Raw genomic sequence first — 25032 nt, 5'->3', positions numbered from 1 at the left:
ATAGTGAAATTTGAACATTTTCTCTTGACCTTTGACCAAATGACCCAAATCTTTCCCTACAGAATGATTGTGCAGAAATGCATGTACATGTATATACCAAGTTCTCAAGTAAGTGTATACATTGAGTAATTTTGAGAAAATATCATAATCTCACAGTAAGTAAGGAATTTTAGCATTTTAATCTGATCTCTGCCTTTGACCATTGACCTCATAACCAAAAACTTCCCACGAGAATCATTGCCAGGTAATACATGAACATGTACATTTGCTAAGAATCATGAATATACCTTGAGCCATTTCTGAAATACAGAAAAAAAGTGAAATTTTAGCGTTCTCACTTGAACCATGACCGTTGACCCCCATGGCCCAAAAATATCCCTAGAGAATCTTTACCTGGTAATACAAACATACAGAAAGTTTATGAAAATACTTTCAGGTCTTAATGGGATGGGGGGGGGGGGGGTGGAATTTGACATATGACCTTTGACCTTAAGCATGTGAGCCTGAATGTTGATTGGCACAGCTCTGTCCACTCACATATACGCCAAGTTTCATTTTTTTGTTTTGTTTTTAAAGGTATGATACCTCAAGCTGTGTTCAAGTTACACTGTCCACAAAATCAATTACGCCAAAATGGACAGACAAACAGACAGACAGACAGATGGAGGGATAAATGGACAGACAACGCAAAAACAGAATGCTTCCGGCAACACTTCTTGGCGGAGGCACAGCAACATATTAAAAGGAACATATCACCTATGGAAGTGACATCATGCACATCCATCAATGCACTTGAAGTGAGGTTGAAATGGACTGATTTGAACAAAGACGTCGATGTATGTCTTTCACAATAGGACAAAGTTAACTTCAGTGTACCAGATTTCTCTCATTCCAGTCTTCCTACGTGAATATCATAATCTTGTCTCCTTCTTTTCTATCTCCTCCTTCTAAGCCCTAGTTGTTGTTTTTTTCTTCTTCTTCTTCTTCTCTGCTCTAATTGATTCTCCTTACGTTCTCCATCCACATATAACTTCCTCTTTACCTTCACAATTAAAGCCTGGCTCAACTGCTTTGTGTATGCTGTTAACAGAAATCCCTCCCCCTTGGAACAAAGCCACAGGAGATATTCTCTTGATTTTATGTGTCCCATCGAACTCATTTCATGTTGCAATTTCTATCTGTTTGGTAGTTCCTACCAATCCTATTTCTGTTCAGTTTGACTGTCTTGCAAATGTCAGCTTTGCATTCTTCTACATGACAGAAGAAAAAAAAAATGGAAATGATTTTTTCCCCCCCACAAAACTGCACTGTGGAGATGTTGTAACAGAGCCTCAGCTGCCCGCAGTAATGTCTTAGTCTACCCTGACCTAACTTAGATTGAAATGAAACTGATATATGACAAGTGATTTTTTTCTCTTTTTTTTCCACAGCACAAAATGACATTGAACCAGAGAACAACAGACTCGAACTAATGCTGTCTTTGTTTCACTGCACAGGGTAATCAGCCACTAAATGAACGCCTTAGAAGAGTAATTGATGATTCATTTCTGCAGAACAATTTTAACCCCCCTCCCAAAAAAAAAGAAGAAGAAAATAAATACCAGTATACAGGCAAATAGAAATTAAAACAAAATAAACATAAAAAACACTCCCTTTTTAAGTGCAGTTAATCAACTGCATCTAAATTTGTGGATTTGTCATCAACTTCTTCATAGACCTCCTCCTCCGCCTCCTCCCCCTCAGCGCCCTTCCCTTGGTCATCCCCCCCGTTCTCCTCCTCCTCATCCTTGGCCCCACCTCCGGGCACCCAGAGGCCGGAGTCAACGCAGCGCTTCATGTGGTAGGTCGCGTCCTCCGGTGACATCTTGGCGATGGTCTCCTGCAGTTGTGTGATACTCTTGGAGTCAAAGCACTCTTGAAGCTCCTGTACAGTGAGAATCAAAAGCATGGCAGACAGTGAGAGTGGGAGGACAGTCTTCATCCCAAATGCTCATCTGCTCCAAAACCTGTGGGCGGGAAGATCCATGCTTATATTACTGTTGGTCTTGATACCAATGAGCCTAGTCTGACAAAGAGATTATTTGATAAAGTGCAGGGGGAAAAAATGTGCAACAGGTAATATGTGATCAGCTGTGGAGACGACAAAATATCATATACCATCATTACTACCATCAACACCATCACCACTGTCACCATCAACATCATCACTACTGTCACCATCATTACCATCACATTCATCCCTATCATCACTTCCATTAACATCAGCACTACCATCACCATCTTCATCATCATCATCATCATCACTCCCATTGATTGCTGCATCAGCATCCTGAGCAGACAGCACCAGCCACCTATGCACCTGCCACCTGCAACCTGGGATGGTAAAGCAGGCGGGTGGACAAACTTACTTTGGGTAATGACTCGTAAACGTCCACTGGATCCAAACCTCCTGGTCCCAACCTTTCTTGCTTTTCCTTCTCCATCTCCTACAGAAGGAAGAAAACACAGAGAGTCATTACGCACAATACAACTCAAAAGATTTCCCTCCCCTCTTAATCTTCTCAACTCTTCTACAACTCCCAGCATCTCTCTGCAAGGGTCAGTCAAATCAGAGCAAGGTCTTGTTTTCTTTCACATTCTTTCACAGTAGTTTTAGCATCAAATTTTGCATGTAGTGAACTCCAGGAAAAAAACAAATTAGACATTGGTTCAAATATTGAAATTTCAACATGTCAACTACCTCTTCTCTTATTTTCACAGCCCATTAGCCATGATCCTGTGGTATCTTAAACCTGATTTTATCTAATGCGTTGAGGACAGACTGATTTTGCTACAACACGCATTTCCCATAGACCCCTGCCCGAGTATACTTGGGACTCGTCCTCGACGGGTTAATAGCCAAACCTCCAAATCTCCTACTGCATCTAAACGTAAACATTTTACATCCTGTCCTAAACCACCTGTTCTAAATAAGAAATTGAAGGAGGTTACATAAAATATGAAAATATCCATTTCCTCTGCAGTATGTTTCCATGTTTGATTTTACATATTGTGTTTAAATGACATTTTTTGTTGTTGTTCAAGTGCAACATGTTTGACGTGTAGCAGGCCTAACTGGCTCTTAGCTTCAGAGTCAATTTTCTCAATACTCTGCTCTTGTAGTGACAGTCTTTATCATCATTTCGATGGGCAGAGGTTTTGAGATTGGGCCGAGCAAATAATATCTGATTTGAGGAGCTTAAAGTAGGAAAGACTGGAAAATAAGAAGGTGTAAAGGGATCAAGGCTTAGATGATGACATGTAGTCCCATGTAGTGCCCACCATCTGTCTATGTTAATCTGTCAGGGCTACTTCTTAAAGCTCTCAAGTTTTCATGAATACCTAAAACTCATTTGTCCTACACCTTCCCTCCCCCACTGTATCTCTCTCTCTCTCTCACTCTCTTTTCTTTCTATACGTATAATGTAATTTATCTATCCATCTTTTCCTCGCTCTCTCTCTCTCTCTCTCTCCCTATGCATCTCATTGTTTCTTAATGAGAGAATGGCATGACCATCAAAAACAAGCTGATTTCAATCACCATTTCACTTTAGAGCAAAGGCGTCGGCTGTCCTTGCCGTAGAAATTTCGCCTCAGCTTGGAACGCTCATTGTAAATTCAACTTCCGCCCACTAGCCTCATCACAGCTGAGGCGCTAAATTACATCTAATCAAAATTGTTTTTCCTTGATAAGATACGGGGATCTATGCAGACAACCTAAGCCACTCACAAAGGCAATTTGGAGTTGCTGGTTTTTGTTTTTTATATTTCCCACATGAGGCTTACATCTGTATACGTATGACAAAGTTGGATAGAAAAAGCACATAAGGCCGTCTGAGCTCTTAATACGCAGACACAATAATCCAGCAAGCTTCTACCCACCCTAAGATTGCCATTTAAAAAAAATAAAATAAATGTCACATTTCATGATAGACTATGTAAAATTTCTTTTTTTTAATTTGTTTGGTTTTTCAGGACAGATTGATAACATGACAAATGTGTATTCCTCTACAGTACTAGACCTGGATGATCAGCCAGAAACAAATGTGCCAAAGACAACATACATTATGTACTATAGAAGTGCTACCACATATGCAGCCATGGACAGCAATGCACTATGTTGGGGAACTAATTCTGTGCTCTAATTTGGAAGAGTACTTTACAATATGTATTGCACGAAATTACCACTTAGAACTCTTCAACAGCTGTACGCTGTCATGTGGGCTGACATGCATTCTGCTTCTCTTACCAGCATGAATACCAAGGGTTGTTGTGGCTAAGACAGCTAAGTGGATAAAATCATAAGACTCTCAGTTTTGTGGTCCCTGGTTCAAATCACGGCAAGGCACCTTCCAGTTAGCCACAGGTCCTGTGGTAGCTGCTCATAAGAATTTAGGTGCTTCCTTGTATGTGCCACATAGAAAGAAACCCAAACATTCAGCATGGCACTAGAAAACAGCCTTTCATGTTTTCTTGAAATAATTTAATTGAATGCCTCCACAAGTTGCCCTCAAATTCAGTACATCTCTTCATCATTTCTTTGTCAATACACTTGACCATACAATGTATGTCACTTACAGCACTATTTCATTGGCAATGAGTTCATGCCACTTGTCAAATACAAATCTGGCCGTTGTTTACAGTACACAAAGCAATTGAGGTGTAACAATATAACACTCCCCATACACAGCTACTGTGATATGACAGAGTTTAAAGGATTATGTAATCTCTAATCACCAACAGACAGATTCCATGCCATCGGTGCTGGTGTTGGTGCAGAAAGCATGCGGAGGTGATGTACAACCCAGCGGACAAAGTGCAGTCAGGTTCAGCTATCAGGCATGTCTCTGATGCATGGACCATAAATTCCAGGCCGTGATATGACTACTTTCATTGTAACTTCAACAACCAGCCATGCCATTTCTAATAGAGCCCACGACAATAATTCTGGTACAAGGAAGGGCTACAGCCAACAATAGTCGCATCACTGAAGGCAGTTTACAGTGGACTCCCGTTATAATGAAGTCCTCGGGACCGCCAGTTTTCTTTCATTATATCGAAATTTCGTTGTAACTGAACAAAAAATAGACAACAAAAATACATAAAGAGGAAAATGTTGCAGCCGTAATTTTTACTTTGTCGTATAAAACTGAAATTTGTTATATATGCATGTTCGTTATAATGGCAGTGCACTGTACTTTCTCCTCCCCCAACTAAAACTACAGCAACAACACAAACAACAACAACAACAACAACAACAACAACAACAACAACAACAACAACAACAAAACCAAAACCACCCAACTACAAGAAGATAACATCTTGAATTACCTCTTCGGCTTCCTTGTAGGCTCTCTCAATGCGGGCCTTGGCCCTATCCCTGACCCTCGCCTTGAAGGAGTTCAGTTCATCGTCAAAGGCCTCCTGGTACTGCCTCTCTGCAGCCACCATCCTGAGCAGAAGATGTAACAATAATAATAATAATAATAATAATAATAACAATAATAATAATAATAATAATAATAGCAGCAACAACAACAACAACAACAATAATAATAATGATACTGATGTCTTATTCATCCAGGGTAGCCTCTTCAGTGTTGCCACTCCTCTACCTGAGGGCCCTGCCATCATTATTACCCTAGCGTTGCCAGGTACCCATTTACACCTGGGTCGAGAGGGACATGGTGGGTAAAAACGTCTCGTCCAAGGACAGGAGAGCTTGGCGGGAATCGAACGTGGGTCCTCCATTTGGGAGTCGGGAGTCTTATCCACCATGCCACAGCGCCCCCACATTACAGCAAGGAGAAATAAATTTAAATATTGTATCTGTCCTTCAAACCCATTTTAAGCTTAGGGAAATGTGACACTTTGCAGCCAAAACTGACAGTCATAATCGAAGCGGATCACAATGCAAATGCCCACCTATTTTGGATTCTGGAAAATGCCATCATTTTACACACTTCAAAAAACCCACACAAATGCGAAAGTTGCACGTGATGACAGCCACAAAGCAGTAGAGACGAGAGAATGGTGGAACACCATTTGGGTTGTTCCTTACATAAAAATCAAATATGTTTAATTCCACAGCAATCTTCACATCCAGAGTTCTTCTGACACATGTGTACCTTATATTTTTCATGCCACTATGGAATAACACCACATAAACAAACATAGAAAGAGGAATTCAAATGGCTGGTACATTTTTATATATACATATATATTTTAGCATTAGAGACTGTGTGTCTTGCTTATTCAAACATAATATGATGGTTTGAAAACATTATTTGCTCGTCTGCATGAGTGATAGATCACTTGCTTGTTCACCTGGCAACCATTCTCACATATGACATACTTGTCTGCCTCCTTTAACCCTTTATGTGCCATGTTCGCATGCCGGACTCAGTCGACAGTTGCCAAGCTCACAAAATTCTGCTCAAAACCACAACCCCGCCGAAATTGATTGATAAATCACCAAATGCCACAGTACAACGAAAGCTTCACTTGCGATTCTATTCCTCACACAGCTAATCTGTGTCAAGTGGTGATTGAAAAGCAATAATCCAGGGGGGGTTTTTTGAGTAAATTCTAATTTTCTGTCACAGTTGTATGTGCAAAAGACTTCCCCCTAAAACTGGAAGACATGGAGGCTAATGTCTTTGTACTCGCCATTTCCAGCAAATTATAATAAAAGCTTTGCACAAAATTTGCTTCACAGCAAAGTTTGGAATTTTGTCTACAACTTTGCTCATTGTATGTCTACCATAAACATTTCTATAGAAAGTTATGTGGCTTTAAAAAACAGAGTGTTTTCCAAAAGCACTTACACATGTTGCTGTCTCCAAATAATGTGGCACTCAGGGGGTTTACACCATGGCACACACAGAGTTAATGCACACATACACAACTCCAGCATACATGTATATACAGGGCTGCACACTACCCCATAATTTCTACCAGTCTGACCTGTCTGTTGGACCAGTAGGTACCCAGTTTTTCCATTTTTACTGATACATTCCTGAAAAAGTTATTGGTCAGTGATTTTTACTGGTCCTGGACTGTCGGACCAGTGCCAGTGTGCAGCGTTGATATATATTTATTAATTTTCAAACATATTTTTTGAACCAATTAACACTTCCATCAACTCCTGAATATCTGATTGTGTGTTTTTGTTTGTGTAAACTCTCAATAAGATTGTGTGTGTTCATGTACAAATATCATATCTGTTACAATGTATATCATTATCCTATTAACATAAAGCAATTTTGTCAAATGGCATCAAAAAGATCTTACTGATAGACCATTTATATGTTTATTCAGGAGAGATAGAGAGTTGACAATAATGCTCCCCACACATAAACAAAGTGAAAATTCAAACTCAAACATATATCAGGAATTTCTCTTGTAAATGAGGAAACATATGGCACTCACTTTTTGAAGAAAGGCCGGATGCATGACCTTGGGTCTCGGTCCATGCTCTTGGCTAGTTCCAAGAGATACTGCATGACAATTGTCTGATGGGCTACTCGCTCCATTAGTGCATGTTTCTGGTGAGACAAAAAGAACAAGAAAAAAAAAAAGGAGAACTAGAAATGTTGCTGCAGTACACCTTGATAATATGAGACAACAGTTTCACATAATTTAGCAACAGATTTCATTGACATATTTGAAAGGTTGATGGCAAAAATGTCTTGATTGAATAAATATACATATCTTTAAGCAATTTGTGCTTGGATGGTGAAATTGTTTGAGAGAGCAATTGCATTGTATTTCAAAATTTTACTAGTTTCATGATTGCTTAAGCACTAACAGGATACAATTTTGTTGATATTTGACCTCATGACCATATGACCATTTTTTAGCAATTGCAGAAAATTAGGTTACCTATCTACCATTTACATCATGACCCAATTCACCCAAACCTGAACCAGAACTCAGCTCTCATAATACATGCATTTATAAATATACAAACTGCAAGAGGAAACCTTGAGCCGTTTCAGAAATATGAAGCAAATAGTGAAATTTGAGTATTTTTCATTTGACCTTTTGACCCTTGATCTTCGACCCCAAGGCCCAAAACTCTGTCCAAATAATTGCTCTCTGGTAATACACATAATATGCACCGATTTTCATGACATTACTTTGAACCATTTTCAAAATAAGGGGAAAATATTACGGTAAAACATGATATATTCACGGCATGAAAATTTCGCGAATTGGAGCCGACGACCTTTCTCGCAGCATGAAATTTTTGTGACTTGGCAGCAAATTGCCACTGGCGTCCAATGCATATTGTGTCAGCAAGAACTTTCGCATGCATTTTAATTTCACGAATGTTGCCGCTCGCGAAATTTGCAAAATTAAAGTGCATGCGATAATTCGTTTTACAGTAATTTAAAAAAATATATATTTACTTGACCTTTGACTCCATGGTCAGAGTACAAATGTTCTCCCCTGCATTATCACTGTGTGGTAATACATATGTACATTGTATGGATAACAAGTTTAATTAAGTGTGTACATTAAGTTATTTCCAAGGCTGGGAGAAAATAATGTAATTTCTGCCTTGAATAGCATAATTTCAACATTTTACCTAACCTTTTTGACCAAGTACATTTGTATACATATATGCTGCACTAAGTTTCATAAAGATGCCTTGAGCCATTTCTGCATCAAAAGGCATAAGAACAAGAGACCATATCACAGTGCAGTTTCCATACATTCTTGCTGACCATTACCCGACAATAACATAGCAAACTTGGGGAGCTTTGGGGGACCTCCAGGAGGCATGGTGTCTATTTCACACTGGAATTAATACCTGTCAGATTTGTAGAAAATCTGGAAATGTATTTCAAAAAAGGCCAAATGTGAAAACTGGCCCCAAACCTGGTCCCGGCCGGCAAGGATGCCACCTGGGACCTGCCATAAACAAAACTGAAAGTACGCTCACTAGGCCCATTTACACTTGCTAGGAAAAATTGCGACATTTGGGTGCAAGTTGCCAAGCAACTACACCCAAACGCCCTTGAAACATCGCCAGAAAAATCGCCAGCCGGAGTGAGATTTTTTGAAACATCGCGATGTTTGAGGCGAAGTTAGCGAGTGTAAACCCAAGCTACAGAAATATCGCGATTTTTCATCTCGTGACTTTCGGCATCGGATTGCACTGGAAGTTTACGCGCGCTCCCGATCCCCCGATCATGTAGAGAGTACTTCGGCCACTGGCCAGAGTACTAGTATACGGTACACGCTGTACAGGTCTAAACGGCCGATCTTTGATCGGCTCGTGGTCTATCACCTCCCTCTCCCTGAAGAAACTAGTACATGAAAACTAGTAGCAAACCTGAAGTTCTCCAACCACGTATCATCACCTCATGACGACTTAACAAAATAATGTTCTCCCAGAAATGCGTTGATTTTGGGAGTGCCCATACTGCTCTCGGAATACGTTGTTTGTGGAATTCACGAGTACGTACGGTGTCGGTAAAACAATGGTGAATTCTTGCTGTCGCCTGATAAAATACCAGTCCTAAAAAAACGAGCCTGCTTCTCACTTTCGTCATAATATCGGCGAAATTTCGTGATCCTCCTGAATGCCGCTTTCATCAACTTTCCCATACTTAGATGAAGTTTTACACACCTACTACGTATGTGATCTAATATAGCAAGCTATATAGTTTTACGGTAAGTTTACACTCTCGAGAAACACAAATTTATGTGTGCATTGTACTGAGAAGCCCTGGCTCAATGTTCCAACCAGCTAGCTGTGAACAAAATATACTGTATTGCAGTGAACACCGAACAGAATAGTGCGCGCTTCCACTCAGCTACCGTATGTTGAAAAGAGGTAAATTACACATGCACACTACCGACCAAAATATCGCGATGTTTCGTGAAGCTCAAACTTCGCATGCTCTTGCGCAAGTGTAAACGGTGGAACCAAAATATCATGATTTTAAATATCGCGCTGTTAGTAGGTGTAAATGCGGCTACTAATGTATAATGCATTTATTCATAGCATTTCTAGTTTTCAGAAGTTTGTTTGTTTTTTGTTTTTTAAATTCTCTACATTGGGGGGTTAGCCTCCTGGAGAAACCTGAAGTGGGGTATGGTGTATATCTGTACAATTATATCTTATCATCCTAGTGATAATATTTGCAAAGTCTGGTGAAACATGACTGGATTTTCGAGAGGAAGATGGAAATGTAAAAATTTGGCCCTAATTTGGTCCTACTTCCCAACAGCATCACCTTACAGTAGCTCTATCACTTCTGGGTCTAGAGAAGAAGGATTCTAAAGATTCCTGTATTTGGGGCTTTGGGGTCCCCTGGGGAACCTCCAAGAAGGGCATAATACCAAACTGTATTAAAAAATATATTCTATCATTTGGATACTACCTACCAGGTTTGGTGAAAACTTGACATTGCTTTTCCAAGAAGATGAAAATGTAAAAACTGGTGACCAATTTGCCTCCCCCCCCCCCCCTCCTTCCCTGCCAGAGGAGGGCAAACCCAGATCACCCAAGAATAAACTATGCCTCATCACCTCTGGTTCTAGAGAAGACAAGTTTTTAACCCGTTGCCGACGGGCTGATTTTGCTACAACATGCATTTCCCATAGACACTTGCCCAAGTATACTTGGAATTCGTCTTCAATGGGCTAAGATTCCTAAATTGATAGGCTTTGGGGTACCCAAGCCCCCATATCACTACAACAGACAGAAGACATACTGGGCTCTAAGGCTTCATGCTTCTCACAAGAAGTCCAATTTCTTTTTAAATCCACAGTTAGTAAATGACACACACAAACACAAAAATTGACATTCCATCAATTGGCATCTATTTTTGAACACATATTTCTTTCTTTCCTTTTTAACATATTTTAGTAAGTTAATTCTATTTCTATGCACATCTGCATACAGTAAGTCAGATAAACTCACATCCCACCTACTGGGATATAGATACATGAATATCTGAATATCAATGCATTTCATCAGCACGGATAATCTCTTCCACTGCAAAGTTGATGTATCTGATCTGGAGGCGCTTTACCATGTCTTTAACCCTTTAAAAGCCAAGTTCATATATACCAGTACTCATCTCAACTGGAATACCACCTTTCATACCAGGGAAGTGTGTTCATGTTTTCAAACAACCGTCACACAGTTATTGTCTCTGCCCTGTTGAACTTGCCTAATAGTATTGTATGCAAGAGACTTATTCAATTATTGACATCATTCATGTTATCCCCCTCGACCCCTCCCCACAACAACAACAACAACAAAAAGATTTCCCTGGTTTGCCTATGAATAAGTTGTTTTCTTGAGTCTACAATGCTTATAATTCATGAAATTCTTCCTTCGAGATGTTTTCGTTGCAACTGATTGACAAATTGTCCTACATCGACATAAATAAGCACTGAATTGATCAGTGTTTTAGTAGTAGCCATGATAAAAGAAATCATGGGTGTACATACTCGAGCAGGATTTGAACCTATGACTTCCTGATCTCTGGACAGGCGTCATCTCCACCAGACCACCGAGCTTCCACTCAACAGCAAGTGTTGGTTCTAATCCTTATAGCATGCAGCGGGTACTGCATAATTATTCAAATTCATGAAATTCTTCTGTCGAGATGTTTTCATTGCAATTGATTGACAATAATTTCCCTACATCAACGTTTACATCAATGTGGACAATTTGTCAATCAGTTGCAACTCTTACAATGTATCTATCATTTAAGGTAGAACATAGCTCTCTTCCACCATTTGGAATTTGCTTGCACTATGTCGAAAGGCTTTACCAAGAATTGTCTGGCTGATGTGATTTGCCAAGATAATGAGTTGTTTATCCCGTTGAGGATGAGTCCCGTTAATACTCAGGCAAGTGTGTATGGGAAATGCGTGTTGTAGCAAAATCTTCAACGGGTTAATGTCAAGCCCTGATATTACTAACGGCCCAAAACTTTCTCTAGACAATCTTTATCAGACAATACATGTATACACTAAGTTTCAAGGAAATACCTTCCGGCATTGCATAGGTATGGGGGAAATCGTGAAATTTTGAGCATTTGACCTTGACCTTTGACCTTGAGCATGTACCCCCAAAGTTGATAGGCACAGCTTCGCCCACTTATACATATACATGACAAGTTTCATTAGAATACCTCAAACATTTTTTTTTTAGTTACGCTGTCTACAAAATTTATTACGGACAGAAGGACGGACGAACAACCCCGAAAACATCATGCCTCTGGCAACACTTCGTGGCGAAGCGGAGGCATAAAAAGGCGGTGCCGTCAGAATGCCGATAAATCCATTGCCGATCTAGCACAGCATGGTGACCTTGCTGCGGGCTCGTCGTTCATGAAGAGACTGCCAATGGAAATCTTTCAGCACTTGTGTGACACTGCTCTGTTGGTTGTATATTGTATGGGGCCCCAGGGCCACTCAAAATTGATGTCGAGCCACCAAATTTACAAAAAGTTTAACTTTTTGTGGCCCAATCTGGCAACTAAGCTTCAAAATAGATTATTATGCTTCCTTTTATTTCAGGTTTACATTTCTTTTTTGGACAAACCAAAATTTCAAACTGAAAGGGTTTAGCAGCCCAACGAGCCATCGGAGGAAAAACTTAACCTGCTGAAGATGAGTCCCAAGTATACTCGGGCAGCTGCTGAAGATGAGTCGCAAGTATACTCGGGCAGGTGTCTATGGGAAATGCGTGTTGTAGCAAAATCAGTACGTCCTCAACGAGTTAATGTCAAGCCCTGATATAACTATGTAACTACATAATTTCTATATTTACTGCTCTCGTGATCAGGTATACTATATGTCACATCCGGTATAACTGGAGTGAAAGCAAACAGCTCGCCATTCTTTTACGTAATTTATCAATGACATTTTCTGTGGCTATCAGAAATGTTGAGATGGACCATATCTGAGAGTTTCATGCAATTTCAAAGCCAATTTTGGAAGAAAAGTAGATGATTTCATCTATAAAATTACGCCGATCGTGCACTGATCGGGTTTTATTTTCACTCCAGCCGCCGCTACATACGTGGATATCTGACCACCAGAATACACAGCAAATCACAAATACTAACACCTAAACTACTAGGATGTAAATTTGATTTTAACCTCCGCCAAGGGAGGAGGTTATGTTTTCATCGCCGTCGATTTGTTTGTTTGTTTGTTTGTCTGTGTGCAAAATAACTCAACAAATTGTAAACAGATTTGGATGAAACTTGCAGGGTAGGTTGAGAATGACACAAGTAACAGATGATTAAATTTTGGTAGTGATTCGGGAAATTTTATGGATTTTATGAAAGATTATCAATATTTTGGAAGGTATGGTCAATGAACTAGGGAGTTTAAGCTGCGTATTTTTGAGGTTTTCATATGTGCACTTGAGTGCATGCTTTAGTTTCTGGTCCAGGGCGAGGCACGCCGCACAGCTGGCACAGTGTAACAAAAGGTTTCTATATTGGGAAATCGGGCAATTTTCAGCAAGCATACGTATGGGTAGAAATCACTGATCTTTATGGAAGAACAAGATCAGTGGTGGAAATGAGCTGCTTGGCGGAGGTCTGCGCTCTCACAGTGCTTCTCTGTTTTTTGTTTTGTTTTTCTGATAGTTTACCTCTTCCACTTCAAGATTGATGCACCAGATTGCGAGGTAGTTCGCCGTGTCTTCACACACCAGGTCGGGATGGTCGATGAGAAACCTCTCGGAATCGTGGTAAATGTTGTGCATGCCATACTTCTTGATGAGATCCTCATTCTTTTTGACAAAGTTTGCCTGTGAGTGGGGCCACCATAAAGGGTGAAGAAAGAGGAAGAAGAAACGAATAAAAAGAGGCATTTTGATTGAGAAATACGTACTACGTGTTTTTGGATTGATTTATGTGGCCACAAAAGAAATGGCAACATGATTATGGGCAAGCTGCCATGGGACTTGTGGTCCTCTCAGTCAGACTATGCAATGAGGATAAAGTGCATAGCGTAGGGGCACAGCTGCCGCCAGGGGACTTGAACCAGGGACTTCATGCGTAGGAGTCTGTGGTGCGATCCACTGAGTCACATCAGTTTAAGTACAGAGAGGATTCAGGCCACCATATTGGCCAAGTCCCTGCACAAAGAGTTTGCCAAGCTCATATTATTACAGCTAACCCATTTGTTTTGCATCTGATTTGGTGTGCACATCACCAACTTTCTAACAGGGTTGTCAAAAGTATTTAGGATGGAGAGGTAATGGTTTTATCTGTAAGCGACAGGAATGTGCCAATGCAAATAGTTTATGCAATCATGGTGGATTGAGGGGCGTGTGGTGACAATTTTCCTTCTCAGAGGCAAATAGGAAGACTGCTGGATGAAAAAACAAGATGCATGGTTTCCATGACAATGTACCAACTGCAAGTAAAATTTTAAAAGTGAAGATATTCTACCCTTGAAAGTACAGTGAAAGCAATTCAAAGATTTTACAATAAAAAGTGAAATCTTGAAAAAGCATACCTCCCAGGAAACTGGTAGAATTCTACACATGGGATTGTGTGACCACAGGCCACCGTTCAATCAAATTTGTTACAACTCTGAGGGCCAGGGCGCAAACAATCCCTACTATCTTCTAAGCAGAAATCATAAACAAGTATGTAAGCCTTTTATCAATGGGAGTAAGGCGTCAATTCCCTCACAACAGGCCATAGCACAGATGTGTTATTGGAAGACGATCTGGCAAATCTGGCATTGACAGGAAAGATAGAAGGACAGAGGGGCAGAGGAAGGAAATGAACGTTGTGGATGACCGTTCTAAATGCTTGGGTAAGAGAGCGAGGTAGAAGACATAGACATGGAGCCGATAAGCTGAGAAGGTTAGAAACAAAGCTTTGTGGCACACCATTACTGCCTACATCATCTCCAGATACGGCACCTAGAGTGAGAGAGAACACAGATGGAGAAAAACATGTTGCTCTCTCTGTAATGTAAAACTTTGCTTCCTAATGAAACCCACTGACTCTATCTACAACAGTTAACCCGTTGAGGACGAGTCCCGAGTATACACGGGCAAGCGTCCATGAAAAATGCATGTTGTAGCAAAATCAAACCGTCCTCAACGGGTTAATAAGCACCTGTGTTGATCTCAAAGAAGTGAAAGACCACACCCACCATTTTCTCTTCCTTCTCCTCCTCTGTGAGGTCTTCCTCTCTCTTCTCGTATTTGTTGATGAGCGTCTTTTCAAAGCCTGGCTTGCTTAGCGTATCCACGTTCCATGGGGTTAGCTGCAGAAGTTAAGACGCACACATTGAATGAACATTACAGTGAAATACTATCTGGCCATTGTGGCATTTTGTGATTATCAGAAGAACAGACCGAAACAAACAAATAAACAAACAGAAATCTGCCATCACAATAATATTCTCAAGAAGAGTCAACATCTCTGTCGCCCATCATATCAGGGCACCATTTCATGAAAGTTGTCAGTCTTTATTTCAGTGAAATCCTTGGTGAGCTCTTGGGGGTCTGATTCATGAAAGTCTTAAGAGAGACTTTTTGCTCATAAGACGCATTTATGAGACACTTCATGAAATGAATATGAAAGTCTTATATAGATACATACACTTGTACAAGAATCTTTGGCCATTCTAAGATTTATGTAGAGATTATTAAGCAATGACTTCATGAAATGGACCCCTGGTCACTGACTGGTACTTTGGTAATTGTCAGAGACTGACAACTTAGCTGACCACTTTCATCAAACAACGCCCAGTTCCTCTACTACATTACAGTCTCTGCAAAGAAACGCGACTGCTGTAGACAGATGGCCGCTAAAGACAGGGTCTTTAAAATAGCTTTTTTCTTGGGGGGGGGGGGAGAATTGTGTTCAGTGGTCGCATACCGCAGATGGCCGCTATAGATGGTGGTCGCTATCCGAGTTTGTCTGTATAACACTGCGAATCTGCCAACTTTCTTCTTTTCCATGCATTAATTCATGTGACAATTAATCAATTACATTTGAACAAGGTTTCTGGCTGACCTGCATGGTCCTATACACCACTAAAGTCTCTGATATTGGGCAGATGTGAAGCTACATAAATATTGTAGGGTTGCAAATATATGCAAAGCTCAAAACAAGCTACGTGATGCCTCACCCGAGCAGAGCATGTGCTTTAGACCTCATATGCAAAGTGCAAATACGCACAGCTTGAACTCCCTAGTTCATTGACTTTAACTGCCAAAAGATAAAAAATCCTTTGAAAATCCACAAAAATTCCCGGATCACTACCAAAATTTAATCACCTGTTCCTTGTGTCATCATCAACTTTTCCTGCAAGTTTTATCCAAATCTGTTCCGACTTTTTTGAGTTATTTTGCAAACAGACAAACAAACCAATGCCAACGAAAGCATAACCTCCTGCCTTGGCGGAGGTACTAATTGACTTCCAACTGACGAAAAGATAGGATCATGCCATTATGCCATGTGGAGAAAGAGTAATCTCTTTACGTCTACCACAAAAAATACTCACCCGCTCTTTCTTTTCAATCTCTGCCTCTTTCTCTCTCCATTTTTTTTCCTGGTCTTCCAGTTCTTTGAGTTTCACTTCAGCTTTCTTCACTCCCTCCTAAAAACAAATGCAGGGTCAAGAATGAATACACATTAGTAAGGTTGAAACCTCCATCCATGTACCAATGTAGGCCCTCATACAAACAAATCAAACTTCAGGACACTTCATAAAATTGCTGAGCTTCCTGTGAGTGAAAGCATCGCAGAGTTGTGCTAAATCCTCATCTCACCTATGAAATTCGGTCTGTCCCACATAGTAGGCCATGTATTACAAAAGCAAACTCTTGTTTAAATATGCAAACAACATAATGTACTAGGAGATGCAACTCTGTTTAATTTGACACTTTGATCAGTGCAATACTATTCTTCTTTCCACTTACAATTGGTAATAGGCTCAAGACACAAGCCATTCTGTATCAATTCAATCCCACACATCTGAACTATAGAAAAACAAATTCAAAACACAATAGGCGTTTTCACATCAGCCCGATAAAAACCCAAGCTCGAGATATTTTCCAATTTCCCAAGTCAGAAAATAGCGCGCTATTTTGAAACATCGGGCTGATGTGAAAACGCCTAATGTAAGACTTCTGGTATCATTGGTAAAAGGAAACTACAGCCAGTGATCTGAAAGTCTTCCTGTGTCACCATCTCTCTGGAATGATTTTGCCTTCATCACTTATTTCTACTAAAATTTTGCTATTTGCCATTGGCATGCTCTTGGGAACATGTCAGGCCCAATTCATTACGGTGAGCATATTTCTCTATTTGCTTTACTGAAGCATCGATACGTAAAAATTTCACTCACGACTGAGTAATACTTAACTGGCAGCAATTCCAGACTAAGTGAGTCACTGATTAGAAATGATACATCATGTGTACTTACCTCATCTCCCTTTGTCTTTAAATTTTCTAGAAGGGACCTTGCATCTTCTAAAGCATTTTTCACTCTGAAAAGAGACACGCAAAACAAATAAGGGTAAATAAATAAATCTACACAACTACAGGACAAAAATACCATTGGTAAAGACGTTTACCTTGGGCAAAGACACTAATACTAACAATCATCATCATCATCATCATCATCATCACCATCATTATCATCATCACAAAAGCACTTGTTTAACCTATTTCCTACCCCATTTAAGCCCATTACTATATATTGCTATAGCCATTATAGGCTCCTTCTCAAAGCTCATTTATGTCGATCTATTTTCTGTGACCCTGAAAGCATATACACCAAATGAGTCAGTCTTTTGGCCATAATTTGCATCTTCACTTTCAGAGCAACTCCATCACTTGATACACTGGCACCCTGCAGATTGTGGCATTGGCCAGCCACAGTGCACTGAGCCATGAATCCATGGACAGACAAGATGGCTCACTTGTTGGTTTCTGTGTCCACAGCTTTCCTCTCGTCTTCCTGCTCCTTCATCCGATCCACCCTGGCCTGGTGGCGCCATCGAAAGAGAGACGGTGTGTCGATGTTGGGATGAGTGTCATCCTCGTCATCCGACACCTGACCATACGAACAGACACAAACATTTGAAACAGCATCAAAGGTATTATCTAGCAAAATGGGGTACGTTCTACGATAGTACTTCCATTGCACAGCAATCCTAAACCAGCAAATTTGTACCACTTCAAACAGTGAAAACTATAACTTAAAATCAAATCTAATAGTAATACCATAACATTCACATCTTGAATTGACTGATGTCTTTGCTTCTGTCCTCGAGTTTTGATGACCTCGTCCATTAAAAAGTGACAGTAAACAGTTCAAGGTTATGAGATAAGAACACTGACCTGTGAATTAAATACATCACCTTAGTTACACATGAAATACGAGTAGAGAACGCCCAGCCTAGGTAGTAGGTGTCTAATCCAGTGATAGACTAGTATAACAGTAACTGTTAGAATCTACTTTGAATTTTATACTTACAGTAGGGCCTATTAGCATCAACGACGTTTATGTGCTTCAATTTTATGTCTCTCTCTATGTTACACAGCCCAGTGTCTGGTCGGGCTAGTCTCTCTCGAGATCTCCCTAAATCGCACGATTCATGTGGGCTTATAAATCATGTTGTAGTAACTTGTAAGTTGTAGGTACCTACAGCTAATCCAAATCTACAGTAGCTACAAATTATGTAATTACAATAATGTATTATGTAACGTTAATGGCAGGTCTAACAATTAGGCCCTACTTTCTAGATACAGCTTAATAGCTGCAAATTAGGCGGAGTATACTCTGTAGAACTTTTAGGCCTAACTAACGCGTTAGATCGTTGACGTTGGCGTTGCTCTAGACAGTTTACCCCTTTTCCTAGGGCCTATATGAACCACGGATAATTCATTTATACCATATTCAAAGTCTTAGTGTCAGCGACATGTCATAAAACGAACCTCTATGTGATCCCATTTGCTGTAATCCACCATTTTCAAGCCGATTTCAGCACATCACAGTCAAGTACAGGTCGAAATTCTTGGACAAGGCAGGCGGCTTCCAGTCGCTCTGTAGCTTGCTGAATACTACAATAACACGGGCTGCTGCTGCACCGTGCGTGTACGTGTGTCAGCGATAGCTAGCTAGCTCTGGCGAATATTCGGGAAGTCCCTGGCCCTGCACATCCATTCACTTTGTACACACGTTGCGGGAGGTTCACACTGCCCAAACGTACCCACCTCAAGATGGCGTCCTTCAATAAAATCTACCTGGGCCTAGCAGAATGATCGACCATAAGCCTTAAAGAAAAATACATTGTACATGGTACAGCAAGATCCCCCGCCCCCCCCCCCCCTCCCAAATCAAAACTAACATTCTGATCGACAATTCGTTAGTAAGTTATGAAAGGGTGTGTAGGCCCTACAGTTCTGGTCGAGGCGAGGATTTAGCTTTTAACGCTTTACGAGATATTCAGAAACCACTCTATGAGATGTCAAAGAGCATGTAATTCTAAGGGGTATCAAAAGTTTATTTGATGAAAATCGGTTTTGAAATGGCTGAGATATCCAAAAACAAGGTGAAACAAAGAGATCCTAATAAAAGGCGTGGCCTGTCGCCTTTTATTATTGTCACTTTTTTGGATATCTCAGCCATTTAAAAACCAATTTTCAGGAAATTAAGGTTGAATCCTTCTTAGAATTACATGCTCTTTCATATTTCATAAGAGGTTTCTTATTACCTCACTTAGGAATGGTCAAAACATGAATCCCCACCTCAACCAGTACTGTACAGTCCCTTTAAGCTATAAAGAGTAAGAATAGATTAGAGGAAATTGAAAGTTAGTGATGATGATGATTACACTAACGATGGTGACAATGATGACGGTGATGCTAAAGATGATGGCGACGGAAGGATGACAATGATGGCGATGGTGGCCATTCATTCATCACGTTTGGCACAGTGACAAGTGTTGTGTGCGTGGGTGATACCGTTGATATTGTTTCTTAACAATCTGCACGCCACATTAATCACTGTCCTTAGGTTTGTGTGTGAAATGTGTGCATATTAAACCTTAGCACAGAAGGAGTTAAACTGTGAGTAACTTGGGGCTCACCTAACACTTAAAGCAAACTCAAGTTCATTTCACTCGATGTTGAGCATCGGTTTTCAGAAATGGTGCACGCCCTATACTCTTCGCGAGGAGAATTAACCCATATTAGGAGCTCTCTTACTTATATAGGCCTATTACAGTAAGTTGCCATGAATTCTCCATTTTATACCCAATCAGAAGGGCAGAGAGTTATGTCTCTTCCACGAGGGTACAGCACTTAGCTATCACACAGACAGCATGGCTCAGCAGGACCCAAACCGCTTGATTACAAAGCACTTTTACCGATTGACCCCCTTTGATGGTGACGATGAATAGATGAAAGTGCTGCCGAAGCCACTGCTGCTGCCGCTGCTAATGATGATGATGACGATGTTGTTGTTGATGATGAAGGCAATGATGGCGCTGATGATAATGTTGATGATAATGATGCTGAAAATAGTGTTGACGAAGCTGATGACGATGGTGGTGGTAATGGCACGTATGACGCCCTATTAAAGCATTGCTTTTTAGCATTCCTCCTCATTTCCAGCATTTCCGTATACTTTCAATATTTTGCAATTTTTTTTCATTTTTCTTTTTTATGCATTGTGATGTTATTATGCATTCAACTTCGGTAAAATATCTACATGTTTTTGTTGGAAATGGAAAAATACATGACTGAAAAGATGGATGATTGGTAACGTTGATTATGATGCTGCTGCTAATGATTTTAGTGATGCTGATGAGGATGGTATTGAGGATGATAATTATAAAGATGATGATGACGCCGACGACGACGACGACGATAATGATGATGTCGTTATTGTTCATGATCCATGCTGATGCTGCTGTTGGTGATGGTACTGATGATGACAATGATGTTGATGCTCCTGATGCTGGTGCTGGTGATGATGATGCTGATGACAATAATTTATGTTGATGATGATGCTGATGACGATAATTTTGATGATGATGCTGCTGACTATGATGTTAATGCTACTGATGATCTTCTTCTTCTTTAGTGTGAGGTCTGCTGGTAATTTAGAATACAATAACTATGTCTACGGCTGCTAGAGTGCGTCTCGAAGCTGTTGTAACCATCCCACGGTGTCACGGCTTGGGTTGATCAAGTCGATGGGAGGAGGGTCCCCAGGAAGTCCAAGCCCGGTGCAATCTGACAGGATGTGATCGTCAGTCTGCTCTGGGGCACCACACATGCAAGCAGCAGACAGAGGCCATTAAAGATTTACTCTCAAACTATATAGGCCTATAATTTTTGTCTGTATAAACATTAGCCCTGTCTTTTAGAATGTGTAGGCCTACATAGCCATGTGTGTAGACACTCAACTGCTGAGCAGTGATGCAATAACCAGACACAATGCACCTTCAGTGAGAGCCTTCCGTAATCGACGGACGGTCAACCCCATATAGCGGCTTGTCTTTGTCCCTTCTATTTGGTATATTAGTTAATAAACTGTCTTACATAGTAATTAGCACTAACTTTGACTTAATTGGCGGTAAACACACACACACAGTATATCTTCAGCTAATTGAACTTTATTAGAAGAATTGAATAAGAGGAAGAGAAAGAAGAAGAAGAAGAAGAAGAAGAAGAAGAAGAAGCCGAGAAGAAGAGGAAGAAGGAAAAGAGAGAAAAGAATGCCTGCCGCCGAGAAAAACGCATATGACACAAAACATAAATGTGTGTACAAATTTGCAAGCATAATGGTACCCGTGGGCTTTTTTTTTTTACTCCAGCCTTAAATATCTCTCATGTTGATAATGCTGCCACACCGATCCATTCTAATCATTTTTAATAATCTCTCAAAGTGTGTGCCCCTCGCATTAAACAAGTATAATTATAATACTATAGTTCGTCCAACAAACGCAGTCGAAACGCAAGCGGTCACTGCAAGCGGTCATCAGAGCCCTTTATTACACTGCAAACGGTAAGCAAAGAGCGCCATCTCATAAGTTGATAATGAGATTGTGTCAAGCGAGACTGAGTTGTTGTTATCCACAATCAACGTTTCGGAAAAAAAAAAATGAGACCATTAGACCTATATATACATAATATCATCAATTGCATGAAATGTCACACTGCTTTTAGTGTTTGGTATCTGAGAATAACAGTCATTTTTATTCCAATCCAGAATAATTTAAAGGGATGGTACAGTATTGGTGTTGATGAGAATTGAGCTTATAACTTTTTGCGAGATACCAAGAAAACACTTACTAGTATATGATATAGTACAGAGCATACAATTCGAAGAGGAATTCAAAGCTCATTTGATAAAAATCGGGTTTCGAATGACTGAGACATCCAAAAACAAAGTAAAACAAAGCGATTGTAATAACGTGTGGGTCCCACACTTTATTAGAATCGCTCTTTTTTGGATATCTCAGTCATTTCAAAACCAATTTTCATCAAATAAACGTTGAATTCCTCATAGAATTACATGCTCTTTCATATTTCATAAGAGGTTTCTCATTATCTCACCAAAAAAAAAAAAATGTAAGAAACCTGAAATTAGGTCTCAACCAAAACTATACGATCCCTTTAAGGGGTCATTTTGTGAGGGAATTCTCCCTCATCTGGCACTAAATTATTTTCGTATCCACCATCAGAGCCTTAGAAGGCTCTGATGGTACTATGCCACAGCGCCCCCAGTGCACTTGGGAGCGGAAGTGCGGAACAACAATGATCTATGTGAATTATGATACATGAATTGTGGGATTTAGGCCCTTGTCAAATAAGAAAATAGTTTGAATATATATACGACAGCCTTGAAAACAAAATCGTACAAAACATACATTATGTGTAATGAGCGAGGAAAAAGTCCATTCTGGCAAGAGAGTAAAAGTTATGATGGTGAGTGCTGGTGCAAGCGAATGTGCTCATTAAGAGCGCGGTTCGACGTGCCTTTTTCAATAACTAAACTTAAATGTGTTTATTAAAATGGTTTGTTGTGAGGAGACTCACGGAGAGTGATCAAAAGGCTGAGAACATTAATTTTTTTTCGTGGTTACATAATCAGAAATCGACTAATCCCTATGATAATGACAGGATATGATATCGTATGATATAAATATGTTTTTTTATGTTGGCTTTGAAAGAAAAAAAATGCGCCTACATGATTTTCATTTCTTCAGGCAGGGAATTCCATAAATCATTATCATCTTGCAGTGTTCTTGCATTTCGTTCGTTTTGTGTTTACTTTGTTTATTGTTACAAATTAAAGAAATAATAATCTGGTACATTTTTCAGTCATTAGTTATACCTTGCAATCCTGACTTCATCGCAGTACTAGTATCAGTGGTATAGCGGCTTTTGCATAACACTGAAAAGAGGTGAGGATTGCTACATACTATTATTACCTATACAATAACACCAGAGGATCTGAATTTTATTCACGATGGTCATTTCGCTTTACAGGGAAATTCCCGTTGCTATCAAAGTATTCAATAGTGAACAACTTGTTCCGAAGGTAATACAAAACTGGCTCTCAATGGAAACTTAATAATTATGACAATGTTTCGTAACCAGACCGGAGTGATATTTCTTAGAAAGGAAATGGAATTGCTTCCGTAATATCGATTGCTAAAGAAATACAACACACACCACGACTAAACATATATACGTAAACACACTATACCTGTACACACACATTTTCTTATGCATCAGGAAATAAACTGACGAGGAACTATTGTTCTCATTCAATAATCATGCAAGAATTATTCTTGTTTCCCAATAATCAGGTTCCGTATATATACCAATATATTGTGGATAAAGTTTTTTCCGGTTCCCACGCATAAATGTATACTTTTAAGCATCATTCATTCTAATTACGAAATCGAGGGAAAACTCTGCGCCATTGTTTGCTTGGTTTCAACACACCATTCAGGAGCTCCTTGTCTACTCATGCGAGAATTCTATATTCCCGCATTGATTTTGACAGCTTATTCGGGTCATTATGGGAGCATCCTTTTATAGGTGATCGCAAGAGAATAATAAACATGACGCAATCTGACACTTGAAGTGTTCAACATTGCTGTTCATGTTTCGATACTGGTATATGATAATAACGCAGTGAACCAATGTTATTTTGAAAAACAAAGATGACAAAATCCGGGACGTGAAGAAGGGAAGGGAGGAGGATTTAAAGGGATAATATGATTTTGGTTGAGATGGGGATTCACCTTTTAAATTTTTGTGAGATAATTGGAAACCACTTATGAGAGCATAAGTATTAAGAGGATTTAAAAATCTATTTGATGAAAAATCGGTTTTGAAACGGCTGCGTGAGATATCCAAAAAAGAAAAGAAAAGAAAAGAAAAGAGTAGAACAAAGTGATCTTAACAAAAGATATCTAAGCCATTTCATCAAATAAATCTTGAATTCCTCTTAGAATTGCATGCTCTTGCATAATTCATGAGAGGTTTCTCATTATCTCCCCCAAAGGAAACTTGAAAAACTGAAGTCCTATATATCTCAACTAGAACTAGGGCCTATATAATCCCTTTAAAGTAGATGCACAGATATAAAAAAAGGAAAGATATCGATAACATTAATTATGTCCATGTAGGCCTATGTACTGATCATGTTTAGAAGAGCATAGGATCATCCTGAACAAACAAGTAAACCGAATTCTGAGTAAAAACGAGCGCCTGGATAAGATGCAGTTCGGAACAGCTATCTTTGGGGAATACACAGTACGATAATTATTCAATTCATTTCTCCTATCCATGTTCTATATAGGCCTACTCGAACTGAAAAAACTCACACACATTTTAGATTAATGATGATAATAATTGTTATCATATCTTTTATAAAAAAAAACATCTTGTGAGTGTTTGAAAGAGCTTCACATGATTACAATGTTTTCAGCTATTTCAGAAT

The 25032-nt window shown here is 39.7% G+C and overlaps 1 protein-coding gene across 1 annotated transcript; it reads right to left on the bottom strand.

The window, feature by feature from the left end:
* Positions 1-1666: 1666 nt before the first annotated feature.
* LOC139709065 (hsp90 co-chaperone Cdc37-like) lies at positions 1667-19123 on the bottom strand. Its single transcript, XM_071621033.1, has 10 exons — positions 19002-19123; positions 17984-18117; positions 17485-17548; positions 16561-16656; positions 15202-15315; positions 13679-13837; positions 7471-7586; positions 5371-5491; positions 2409-2486; positions 1667-1924 (listed from the first exon to the last, which is right to left on the bottom strand). Exons 1-10 carry the CDS (start codon positions 19032-19034, stop codon positions 1667-1669), a joined length of 1173 nt encoding a protein of 390 aa, XP_071477134.1. The 5' UTR covers positions 19035-19123.
* Between the last annotated feature and the right edge of the window lie 5909 nt (positions 19124-25032).

This window comes from Diadema antillarum, unplaced genomic scaffold (genome assembly GCF_040938485.1).
Source record: "Diadema antillarum isolate AM-2024a unplaced genomic scaffold, OU_Dant_1.0 scf00000037, whole genome shotgun sequence".
NCBI lineage: Eukaryota > Metazoa > Echinodermata > Echinoidea > Diadematoida > Diadematidae > Diadema > Diadema antillarum.
This window is presented reverse-complemented; position numbering and strand designations above follow the sequence as displayed.

Coding starts and splice junctions, on each gene's coding strand:
- LOC139709065 (XM_071621033.1), bottom strand. CDS start 19,034: ATGGTGGATTACAGCAAATGGGATCACATAGAG. Junction 13,838..15,201: donor AGGAGAAGGAAGAGAAAATG/GTGGGTGTGGTC, acceptor CCCCACTCACAG/GCAAACTTTGTCAAAAAGAA. Junction 5,492..7,470: donor ATCCGGCCTTTCTTCAAAAA/GTGAGTGCCATA, acceptor TCTTCTGCTCAG/GATGGTGGCTGCAGAGAGGC.